Below are 13,411 nucleotides of genomic sequence, written 5' to 3' on the forward strand. Positions count from 1 at the left end.
CGGTCGCAAAAACCGAGATCTCGGTAACCGGGCCAACCCGGCTTCTCATATGAACACATCGAATTTTTTTACGAAGGAAAGAGTAGCGAGGTGAGATCCCGGAAACCGAGCCAGCCCGGTTGACCGGGCTCATATGAAAAGGCCCTAAGGCTACTGTTATTATCTCCTTAACAGCTCTGAGATGTCCTAAAGATGTTTTTTGGGGGGGCTTCGAAAAATATTCTCTACTCCCATAATCACTCTAAATTTTCAGCGCGGCATGAGAGTACTACAACCAGTGACGTGACTAGGCTGTTTTGGCCCCGCCAAGATGGCCGCCAATTTTGGGCTTAACCAGCCAACTTCGAACGGCTGAAAAAGCAGTTTTCGCTTACCGTATGCGAAAAAAAAGTGTTTCCAAGTAAGATTGAAACTTTATGACAAAGCAAAAATCTCACATACGAAAATTTCGTTTCAGTAGCACTTTAAGATAATGAGAAGTGGAATGGTGACTTGCGTATTGGAGTACTGAGCATCCATTCTCATTTATTCTTTTATCATTACTTAGCAAGACAAGTGTGGCATAACAATCTTTGTTACGTGCACATACCACGTAAGGAAGAATCGTCGAAAACTCAGAAACTTCATACTATTATACTAGATACACAATTCCAGTCCAAAGTTAAGTCGAAGCCCAGGTTTTCTACAATAATAAACCAAAAACATGAGAATCAGTGAAAAGTAGAACCGATAGGTCAAAAATAACACGCACAAAACCCTCACCGACCGTTTCGATTTAAACAGGTAAACAATACGAAAAATTCAACCAAAAGCAAGCTCTCTAACACGTGACCAAGCACGCCGGATGTAGGTCCGCAATGGATGCGCAACGATTGTACCACCTTACAGAGTATAAGTCAATAGATCAGTGGCGAGATCGCCTAACTGGTATCTGGTCGTAGATCATCATCGGGGCTCAGAACTCAAATATCATTTTCTTTGTGAATTCAGCGGGACAAAGTTCTTTATTGCGTTCGAGCGTAGGGAGAACGCAGCCTAATTTTCTGTTGGTGTCCACAAGTTGGGCTTCCTGCGTAATACAGGCGAAATCGATCGAGGTTGCAGTGTTCTTAGCAAATTCAGCCGCCCCGCTGATTTTTGCAGGGGCATGTCACGGCCAGTAAACTGGTACTGTTTAATGCTAGGACAGGTGATAAGACATGTGGCGAACTTGTGAGCACCGATATATGAGCAGGTCATGTGAGCTCGTCTTTCCGCTGGATCTTTCTTTGACTTCTTTCCATTCAGTCGCCGTACGCTTCGCTATTATGTGCTCTCAGCGTTAGATTTTGGTGAATTTAAACGCTTCGACGGTAGCATTTATCGAAATCTGAGGGATTTGTCCTTGTTTATTAACACGACTTGGCTTTGGGATGTTGACCGTGGGAACACCCACATTTTGATTGCATTTGGTGATTAGTTCCAGTCGCGACAGATAGCTCAGTCTTTATCCGGTCGAAATGTTATTGCTTGGAATCGGTGGAAATGTACCTTGAAGGCAAGATCCAAAAGTCTGCTTTATTCATCAGGGGAAATACTCGAATTAGAAGGAGAAGGAGATTTGATTTCACGGACGCTTGATAAGGGCTTTGCATTGAACGGTTTGGGGAGATATCATGGCATTTGGTGAGAGTTGCGAGATTCTCTGGCGGATTTTTCACAGTGATGGCGTTGATTAAGGCAGGGACTAAGAACCAGGGCGCTTATATGTAGTTTTATGCTCTGAGCTGATGGGAAAGGTGAGTTTTTCAAGATCGAAAACAAGACTTCAATTTCGCGCTCTGAATGAATAATAAGACCTGCTCGCGCAAGCTGTAGGCTAACGCGAACGCTTTTGCGTTTGTTCTGGCTTAAGAATATAGCACGAAAACTCTCTCCTCTTGTATCGAGTTAATTTGTGAGTTTCTCAAACAACGCTTAATCATAACCAAAACCTGTTTTTGATGGTTTCTTATTGTTTCTGCTTGTTTGGCGAGTTTGCAAAAGTTTTTGAAAGGAAAGTCTGACGCGCACAAGCAGCTCATTTGCATGGTGCAGCGCGTGCACTTTCAAGTCCGAGTCGTTGTTTTCAATTTGTCAACAAACCTTGACAAAGATTTCTTTCGGTATCTTTTGTGCTAAGATGCTACTAACATCATGTGTGTTTCTTCAACATGGTGAAGTTTTTCTGTGCTATTAACCGTATCATTGAAACAACAAGATACAACAACGATGTAGAGAATAATGCAGTGTGCCGCGGTAACCAACACTATCTTTAATTACAGACTCAAATACAGGCAAATATAACACTTCCCGGGGGTTGGATACCCCAGCTCGTGCAACAAAAAATAATAAAGGCTAGCAAAAACATAGACTAAGAAAAAAAGAAAATCCGTAAATTCAAGCAACATACAAGGCAAGCCGAGCAGGTATCCACCGCAGCGGACACTCGAGGCCAGAAAAAACCTCACCAAGATTGGCGCAGGAAATCTGGTTAGGAACCAAAGTAGGCTACGGCTGCCGGGCCCTCCTACTGGACCCCTAATAACGAACTAAATGTTCATCGACCGAGTAATCTCAATAAGCTCTTCTGGTACAGCTTCAAGGCAACGAAACTTGGACCTCGGATTCTTCCAGCCAACATGCCTGCCTTTCATTGAGGAATCAAGAGACCTGAACCCCGCATCGTTAGCCCCGCCGATTCTAATACTATGTGTACCATACAAACTTGCATCAGAAACAAAGGGCGAAATGTAGGACTTAAAACTAGCATAAGCTGTGGAATAACTTATCCTAAGAGAGTCGTGAAATCGCTCCTTAGAATGCCTAGAATTAACGATCCTGCGAATAATAGGATAGCTAGAACCACTGGAATCAGGCAGCAAAGACAATATCCTCTCAGTTACCCCCACCGGACAGGTAGGTTTCCAAGACCTAGCTTTTACCAAAACGTGCCCATCCTTGTACTGGTCGTTCTTACGCTTAATCAGATAAACCCTCATGAAATCTTCAAAAGTGGAAACATCCCGCACTCTAATACTCAAAACTTCACCAATATGAAAAACACCTGCATATCCTACTAAAAGTGTAAACAAAAAGCGAATATCTGCTAAAGATGCAGATGCAGAGTTCAAGCTTTAGGTAATATCAGCAATAGAGTCATGCGTCAAAGACTGCTTGGGCTGGACGGGCCTCGTTAACTTCTTTCGAGCACCTTCGACAACGCCATTCACTAGAGGGTGGATGGTAGGTTACTCCATCCCTGCTAGGCGGTGATCCCATCGGATACTGTACGAAGCAGATTCTATCACGGAGGCAGAATGTCCCTCAAGTACTGTACGTTCCACGAGCTCGGTCAGATATAAAGCCACTTGTAAAGGAACTGCCGGAAGAACAAATACACACAGCTTAGACTGCGCCTAGGTCCTCCATCTTTGTCACCCGTTGCTGTACTTGTAGGCTGTGTTTGCTGCGCTAGACTGTAACAAAATATCAACCAGATGCAGAACCATTAACTTCAATGACGGATCCTGAAGATTCGCCGTGAAGCCCCCGTCCTGCAAGACATCTTAAAGAAACAAAAATAAGGTTAGCGAGCAAACAACACTGCGCAAAAACAAAAAGGTAAATATAGCCCAGACAGGAGTAGCTATCAACAAACTGCTACATCAGATGCACCCTCTCAAATGTATCAGCCTAAGGTAGGCAGCATGGTGCTTCGGTAAGACCGGCATCGTACACCAAGTGCTTACCAGTGGTACACACCCGTTAGCATGCTCAAAACTCGCATGACTGTAACAACGCACACAAGCCATGCCGCCCGGTAACCGTAGAAAACGCATGCCATATACGGGCCGATTGATCAATTGCAGGAAAATGCTCAACAATACAAGCAAACTGTTAAGTCTACAAAAGGTAGAAACAAAAACGAAGAGACAAACAAAAACTGCCGGGTCGGCAACGCTAACCTGAAATATATACGTAAGGCCAGCATGCTGAATTTGGGCAACCAAAGAAAACCGAGGGCTTGCCGCGATAAAAGGCCTTTTGGCCAGGACCAGGGATAATCATATCAGATCTTCTGGGTAAGCGTACGATATCCACAACAAATGAAGCAAATCTGGAAGGGCGAGACTTCAACAACGGCCAGAAAAAAGCCGACGGCCATTCAGGAAAGATGAGCGTGCGACCGCGCGGCATGCACACGTGTGTCTAATAACATCCACAATAATAGACACTGGTGGACAGAGCCAATTGTTTTCACCATGCCATTCCTGAGACAAACTATCGACTGTACAACAGCCCGGCGACTGAAATCTTGAATTAAATCTCCTCAACTGAGCGTTCTAATAAAAGGCAAATCGATCAACAAAATGCGGACCCCACCTGGAATCCAACTGTTCAAAAATCTCACAAATGCAATTTAAAGTCTTTTTCCACAAAAAGACTTAAAAGATCAGCTCTAACATTAGCATCGCGAGGAATCCACTGTGCATCAATTTGAATATCGTTCACTAGGCACAGTTGAAAAATATCAAGCGCTTAACAATGAAGGCGCTGCTTTGGGCTGCCAACTGAAACAATCCTAGAGGCATTCTCGTTATCCGTAAAAACTTTAACTTTCTTGTGCCTGAGAGATGCAACATGCGCCTTGATAACATGGAATATGGCTTTAAACTCTCTGAAAGTAGAACTCGGCTGACACTCAAAACGGCTAAACATACCACTGACAGGCTGATCATTCAATTTGATCCGAAATCCTCTAAAGGTGTAATCGCTAGCATCGCAAAAAATTACTGCACCTGGAGTAAGCTTAGGCTGAATTCCATATCCGATATTAGTAGACCAGAAACGCAATTCTTCCGATAAAGGCGAAGAAACAGAAAAGGAACAATCCCAGAGCGAACGGGCTTGAATAGTAGCATGCATCTGCCTCGTCAATAACCTAGCAATAGGGCCGACTGCCAAATACAGCGAATTGATGGAGCCGGCCACTCGAGCAAGTTCCCTAAAAGTAGCGCTCCCAGAAGAAATCATGGAATCGAGGTTGCCATTCAGCTTGACAATTTTCTTAGGCGGGACTCGGAACTGCATTTTTAACGTGTCAATTACAAAACCCAGCCATTGACCGACTTGCATTGACTCTAACATAGATTTCTCCCTGTTCAGCTTTAACCCACTCAGTTTCAAATCCACTGATCTGATGCAATAAACTAGCAGCAGACCCAGAAACCCTCTCGGGATGTCTAAATAGCACTTATCCGGAAATCTGACAAATGGTAATCTATAGCCTTCAGAAATCAGGCCTAAAACAAAGTTTGGGAAACAGATGGTGGATTCCCAATAACTGAAACACTGCTTCAGGTGACCTTTTACACCGGAGGAGCCTTTAACAAACTCTACCCCGCTTCCTAAATAATCATCAATCAAAGGGTACTCATCGGTTTCGACAACATCCACATCAACGTCAAAAGCTGACCGTTTAGATTCGGCTAGTCATCCCCGGCTGAGCGGACGGTCCGACGAGGAGGTGTTGACAGAGCTCTAGGGACAATTACGAATTAAATGACCAAATTCCCAACACTGAAATAAAGAAAAATAAAGGAATTTGAATAGAGAAACAAAATTGAAACAGCGCTGGTGACACGCCGAGAGAATGAACCGATACTAAACACTCGCTTAAATACACCTACCACGGAAAACCTAGGGGACTACATGACTACCTGCACATGTACGGATTCCAAACGCACAGGATACAAATATATGCTAAACTGCGTATCGCACATATTATGCTATACCCTGCGAAAATAAAATAGCGTCATCGTAACTTTGCTGATTATTTCTGCTGTATTCGTACATTTTCAGCTAAATTTTTAATATATTCTCAAACATTTATCAACCTTAAACATATTTAAAAACTATAGAGATATTGTATGAGTTCGATGAACGTTTCCACACGAAAGTGCAGACTGAGTCCGATTTGTCATGTTTACCGACAGTACAAAACATGCATCGGCAAGGGCTCTTATCCATCGTCAACAGACAATTTATTGGATTTTTACGCGAACAAAACTGAGCAGTATCTACAGACGTAAACTTATTGGGCCTTGATAAAACATCGCGTGTCGTTTACAATTCAGGCGAAACTCAAACTTGCAATTTTGTCTTACTTTTCGCTCGCGATAGACTCTGGCGAAATCCCCGCAAGCGTCTGGTAAGAGGAGGGAAACTTTGAAGTTATAAAACACCGCTAAATCAAATATATCCAACTAGTTTTCGCTGTGTTATGAAAGAGCTGTTAATCTTCATTATATGTGATTTTAGAGTGGAGTTCTTGTAAAAGAAGCAGCGCTAACCCAACTTGGTTAGTGATACAAAGCGGGACATATCTAAATTCGACACGGTGTTACTTCACTCAGATTGGAACAGCTTACGACGAAAATACTCAAGCAAAATCCCAATACACATAAACGTATTGAGTTGTGGACAAAAAATATCAAAAATTTCGGGCATTTTGGACGCTATTTCCCCCGCGTCAGACCCGCAAAAATCCACGCAGCATGTACGCACGTGTGCCCAACGAGATGGCGCAATTTGTTCCAAAAAATAGAAAAATTTTCCCATTAACAAATTGAATGTGGTTTAGCTTGGTACGAGCCAGACGTTCTTAGCAACCAAAAAACAGACCTGGGATCCCGTGGAGATGTAGAACTTTTAGTCCTACATCTCTACGGGATATCTAGTGGCTTACAACATTCCAGTGTAATCATATCCCTGTCGGTGATCGTTTATGTTCCACAAAACGCGTCAAGTTTTGCACGAATGTGTCATAATCCTAAAGTGTGAAATTATATTTACTGTAACAAAATTCTATCGTGAAATTGAAGAATGATCATCGCAGTAAATTTTCCAATTTAAGCAATTGGAAAGAAGAAGCCTGAAAAAATCAGGGCTTCGGATTCGAACCCGTGACCTCCGCGATACCGGTGCGATGTTCTACCAACTGAGCTACGAAGCCACACATTGGGAGTAAGGTCAATTAATTGGGTTCATATCTTCCCGTGAGGAGTGAAATGATGTGAAGTATATATGAAATAATTCATATTTGAACTGCGGTGTAGATGAAAGTGAAGAATGATCATCGCAGTAAATTTTCCAATGTAAGCAATTGAAAAGAAGCCTGAAAAAATCAGGGCTTCAACGGGATTCGAACACGTGAAAAAAAAATTTGGAAAATTTACTGCGATGATCAGTCTTCACTTTCATCTACACCGCAGTTCAAATGTGAATTATTTCATATATACTTCACATCACAATTCTATCGTGTCAGAAAGATACAAAACATTTTAATAGTCGGCGATTCAGGAAATCGCGCGACTGACGTGAAGAATTTGGATTAAAAGAAAAAATAACGTTGAAACAACGTGTTTTCTAGGTTGGGGCGCAACCGCCAGTTTAAAACTTAGACGCTCTGATACATTTCTTACTCTACAGAGCACGTATATAGATGAAACGTTTTTGCTAATCTCAGTTATCACTGCTATTCAGTAAGCGAAGTGACTATGCCCGGCAGCCCAGAAATGCCCGAGAGTCAGAAATGTTCTCACATTTTCCACGGAAAGCCTGATTCAAACCTGTTTAGGGTATTCTCTGTATACATGTTTGTTGCTTAGCGGTTCCAAAAATAATCTGAATTTTCTAGTAGTCGAATTCGAAGATCATGTGCACCGACACTTTGAAAATCAGTCAATGCTATGGGCAGTCAGGAAATTATCTCAAAAATTATGACAAAGCTCTCAAGAGCGATAGAAATCTCGAGTACATCACCTAATTGTTTACGAGAAATGCCAAGCGATTCTGGAAACAGCACGACGGAAAAATCACTATGACGATTTTGTTACATATCCCGAAGCACTCAGCAACTGTACTGCATGGACTTCATCCTGGATGAACCAGGAAAGGGTATGTTACGACCCCGGTATGTAACATGTTCTCATAATGTCACGCACGACTGAAAAATTAACTATGACGATTTTGTTTCACATCCTGAAACACTCAGCAACTGTACTGCATGGACTTCAGCCTGGATGAACCAGAAAAGGATATGTAACATGTTCCTATAATGTCACGCACGACGGATAAATAACTATGACGATTTTGTTACATATCCCGAAGCACTCAGCAACTGTATCGCATGGACTTCAGCCTGGATGAACCAGAAAGGATATGTAACATGTTCCTATAATGCCACGCACGACTGAAAAATAACTATGACGATTTTGTTACATATCCCGAAGTACTCAGCAACTGTATTGCATGGACTTCAGCCTGGGGGTGAACCAGAAAAGGATATGTGACATGTTCCTATAATGTCACGCACCACGGAAAAATAACTATGACCATTTTGTTACATATTCCGAAGCACTCAGCAACTGTATTGCATGAACTTCAGCCTGAATGAACCAGAAAGGATATGTAATATGTTCCTATAATGTCACGCACGACTGAAAAAATAACTATGGCGATTTTGTTACACATCCCGAAGCACTCAGCAACTGTATTGCATGGACTTCAGCCTGGATGAACCAGAAAGGATATGTAACATGTTCCTATAACGTCACGTACAACGGAAAAATAACTATGGCGATTTTGTTACATACCCGAAGCACTCAGCAACTGTATTGCATGGACTTCAGCCTGGGTGAACCAGAAAGGATATGTAACATGTTCCTATAATGTTACGTACGACGGAAAAATAATATGACGATTTTGTTACATATCCCGAAGCACTCAGCAACTGTATTGCATGGACTTCAGCCTGGGTGAACCAGAAAAGGATATGTGACATGTTCCTATAATGTCACGCACGACTGAAAAAGAACTATGGCGATTTTGTTACATATCCCGAAGCACTCAGCAACTGTATTGCATGGACTTCAGCCTGGATGAACCAGAAAGGATATGTAGCATGTTCCTGTAATGTCACGCATTACTGAAAAATTTTGTGGCTTTTGTAAAATATCCTGTAGCACTCGGCAACGTAGAAATACTACGAGGATAATATGTGGCTATATGATGATTTTTGTCTTTTAGAAAACTAGTGTACAAGGGACTTCAGTCTAAGGTCTAACCCACGAATAAAAATAGTGATTTAACATTTCAGTAGTTATCTAGTCCCCATACAATCTAAAAGCATGACAATACGTGTAAGTTGTCATACAAATAAAGGATTAATCGGATGACTTAACTTGGTGCGTTCGGCTTGTTGAGTTTTGAAGCTGTTGTCTCGATTTGATGTTCTAGGAGGTTGGTCACGGGCAGCGCTAGCTGAAGACACTTTCTCGGTTCTCTCCGTCGTTCTTGGGTGAATGAATTCATGTATAAATCAATCGTGGTTGTCGGTTTCGTTTGGCTTTCAACAACTGTTTTATGGTTTAAGCGACAACTAATCCAAATGAACAGGCAGGGCCGTTTCTTTGTTACCCTTCCCGTGAAAAGAAAACCCGCGCATCTTCTGTAACTCCTCGAGGCAAATTCGATTGGAAACTGGCTCAATTTCGCACAAATGCGTCAGCAGAAATACCATATTTTCTAACTCAGAGACAAATCTCGTTTTGTGTCCGTTTTCAACGGCCGATGACGGGTTCGTACGAAGTCGAAGTCTTTATTAAATATGACCGCGCAATATTCCCGCGTTGTGAAAATTTATTATAAAATATTAATTGTGTGGCCAGATCATATCTGAAAATAACCAGGTTACTTTTGTACACAATTAATTTCTCTCATTGAAAGCAATTATCTCAAAACCACGATAGAACCGCAAAATTCTTGCGATGACAGCAACATAACAGATAAATGACGTCACCACATAGCAACCAGACCTGGCGAATATTTGAGCTTCCGGTTAGCTCTGGCTCAGGCGGTGTTGAACACGACTCGCAAAGCATGCCGGGAGAAATTTTCCCTGGAGCTCATTTTCATCTGATCGCTGAACGGCAAACATCTCCACGCGCTGATGGTGATGTGGAAATATGACTTATAGGAGGTTCGTTCGCATCCGATGCTGAAAGAAATCAGGAATGACATCCATATGAAATGTTCCGCACGCCAAGTAATAGTTGTAGATGACTTCTGCTCGATTTACAAAACCACCATTTTCAGTGCCAAACAGATGATTTTAGGAATCGAAGCTTCGCGGTTCGTCGAATCTCTATGGTTGAAATATAAATTATTTCCGTTTAATTTCTGATCTCTTCGAATTCGATCTTAACTTGCCGGAATTGAACCTACCTTCGGCACTTTCCTTCTTAGATATCTCGACTTGTGTGTGAAGTGTGTCAGTGTATCGCTGGCCAAAAACATGGTTGTTGACAGATATTATGCTTTCGTTCGACGATAAGAGAGCTGAGAAGTAAAACCTACGAAGAAAAGGGTTGAATAATTCGAAATCAAAGCAATGTTTTGTCCTTGAAAACTTGTGTTAAGCTTGATTAATCGAGTTTCGCCCGCTGTATTTCCTTATTAACCAAAAGGAATCATAAACAACTTGCTAATGAGCTATGGCTCTTTCAAAATAACAAAAATAATTTGCAATAAATGGAATTAAAAAACTAGAAGCTTAATGGGAGGAGTAGAGTATGTTTTGCTTCAATGTAAGTGGTAAAAAATAATTGTATTCGTCCCCTGTACCAGGTCACACTTCCAGCAAATTCTTGTTCAACTTACAAATCCAAGATTAAATATGTACTGTGTGGATCTATTTTGTAGACAATGGGATAACACGATTTTGGTCTTGTTCAACTTCCTTGAATGTGTTTAAAGTAAAAGGTCTACAAATGACTTTGCCTGAGACATTGCCACTAGCAATATCAATGTTCAAACTGATGAGAGTTTGAGATTTCTCTTCGCCTAGTGTTTAGGTGGTGGATGTAACTTGTATCTGCTCCAAGTGTCCATTCCTGGGTTGCTCCAAGTGTCCATTCCTGGCTTCCCAGCACATGTGAGGCCATGTAAAGGGGAAATGCAGGCTCAATGGAAAGAAGGCTTGGTTGAGTTACATGGATTGAATGCTTTGGACAAATAATATACCTCATGCTATTTAAAGTTGTTGCCACTAAAATTGCAGATGGGAGATGTGAAAAAAAAAACTGACTTACATTTACTTGCAAATAATAATTCAATTCCAAAGTATGCTTTTTAAACTGAATATTTGCAAAGTACTGACAAGCACAACAAAAAACCAGCAAAATAGCACAAAAACCATATTCCGGAAAGAGCAGCCAACATTAAGTTCACTCATAAATTAGTAAACTGGAAGACTGAATGATAGGCACGGTCAATTAGCAATGACAGAATTGCTCATGGTCCTGTGCCTTCATTGCATGTCCTCATATCACAACTCTGCTGAAGTTTAAGGTTCAATGTAATTTGTGTAAACTAAAGGGAGCTCCTTACTCAGAACAGTGCTATGGAGGTCATTTGAAATATCTATCAGTTTAAAATTTATTATTTACTGCAAGTCCTGTGGCCAACAACACAGTGATCATGTACCGATATCAACATTTCCTACACTGGCTGTTAAATATTTTGCCAAAAACAGTCTCCACCACACTTCCTCGTAATGACTGACTGACCAACTGAATTCAGAATAATCTAGCCTGTAGCTGTATCCTAGATCATCTATAGTGAGATGTTTTGACTGAGATAACTAAATTGTAACAACATTTTAAAATACAAGCAGATGCAGAAGGCCAAAAAAAAAAAAAAAAAAAAAACAGAAGGAAGAAAAGCCGACATGGCAAGGAAATGAACGGTAGAATCCTTGCCCAGAGTGGATTCTTCGGTTCCTTTGACGCACCATGATCCGAAGAGATCTTGGATTAATCTGTTTAGAAAAGAAACGCAAAATCCGTTTTCGGATTTAAGAATCCAATTTTGGATTTTCTTAAAGAAATGCACCCTAGGTTTGGTCGAATGTCAGATAATGATCTGCGAGTGAAGTTGAGCTAGCGATGAATAGATTATAGCCTGCGGTAAATTAAACTGTGCTGGAAAAAGTGTTTTCCAGGAAAGGCATTTGAATGGTTGGCGACACTTAGAACTCAATTAATTTAGATCGCAACACTTGTAACAAATATTTTTTGAGACAATAAAGTTTTGACCAGTTACCCTGCAAGACAGCGCGTCACCAAATGTTTTAAATTTTGTGTTTGTATTTGTTTTCATTGCTCGAATTTTACTGCTTGTGGACTCACGAGGCTCAAAGTGGCTGTGGAACCACGAGTCGCAGGCGAGTGCTTCCGCAGTAAACTTTGAACCGAAGAATCCACTCTGGGCAAGGATTCTACAGTTCCTTTCCTTGCCATGTCGGCTTTTCTTCCTTCTGTTTTTTTTTTTTTTTAACCAAAATAGGCGGGGGGCTGTCCCCTAGATACGCTAGATCCGCCCCTGAATTTACAAGCATTCTAGACACAATGTATTGCAAACGTTAAGCGGGCAACGAAACAACACGAAGGCGTTTGCCCGTTTACCAGCATCATCAAAGACCAGACTGCCAAAGCAAGATCGCTTGGAATCAAGTGTTTGTCCTTTCTAGACATAAACTTTGACGGTTTTTCTTCGGCAAAACTTTGTCAGCAACGGATATCACGCCTGCATGTTTTTATGAAAAAGATTTACAATTTTTTCGGAGAAATCTGAGCTACCAAAGGTCATACTTCGGGTGAAAATTAGTTCGCCTATTTCTGCTGCGGCTTCCGGGGTGGAAATGACAACTTTGCAGAGATCAGAGCAGGCTCACTTTCAGCACTTTCTCGTCTCGCGGCTTCGCTGCTCGCGCTTGTGTTCCAACGTGAGCCTGCTCGCAGGCTAACATGCTCAAAGACTAACATCACGCTTGACACTTTCTCCCACGGAGCCAACAACTGATGATCGGTGTTCAGTTAATCCCAGTTAATGATACAAATCAAGCCAAAATGTGATAAAATTTATTTATATGAGTTCTGACTTATTTCACTTTCGTTTGTTCCAGGACTGCTTGTTTAATAAGTTGCAGTCTGATACAGCGATCAAAGTCTCATTCCAGGGAATAATGAGAGTCCAGGGAACTTCTGAAAAGTGTAACCGTTGGTTCTTCAAGTTTAATGGTAACGAATGCAGTGGACCAATGACAATCGAAGCTGTTGTGTTCAACAGTTGGCCATCATCTGCTGGGAATCCCAATCTTCATCATCATCGATCATTTGAGGGATACTGTGAAAACATCCCACAGGGCACGGTTAGCGTGGAATTATGGGTAGGATCTTGTCCTAGCTATACTTTAGGTAACGCTTACACTGGATACATGTCGGTGTCCCGGATAATGATTAAGGAAGTGTCTAGGTCCCAGTCCTAA

General features: G+C 41.6%; 1 protein-coding gene across 1 annotated transcript in view; it reads left to right on the forward strand.

Annotated features, from left to right (window-relative positions):
* Positions 1 to 13,411, forward strand: part of LOC145468522 (uncharacterized) — an 18,702-nt gene extending 5,291 nt beyond the window's left edge. The window contains exon 3 of the mRNA XM_081452260.1: positions 13,049 to 13,411. Coding sequence (XP_081308386.1) covers positions 13,049 to 13,411 — 363 coding nt within the window. The remainder of the gene's footprint in view (positions 1 to 13,048) is intronic.

Source organism: Orbicella franksi, chromosome 14 (assembly GCF_964199315.1).
Source record: "Orbicella franksi chromosome 14, jaOrbFran1.1, whole genome shotgun sequence".
In the NCBI taxonomy this organism is placed as follows: Eukaryota; Metazoa; Cnidaria; class Anthozoa; order Scleractinia; family Merulinidae; genus Orbicella; species Orbicella franksi.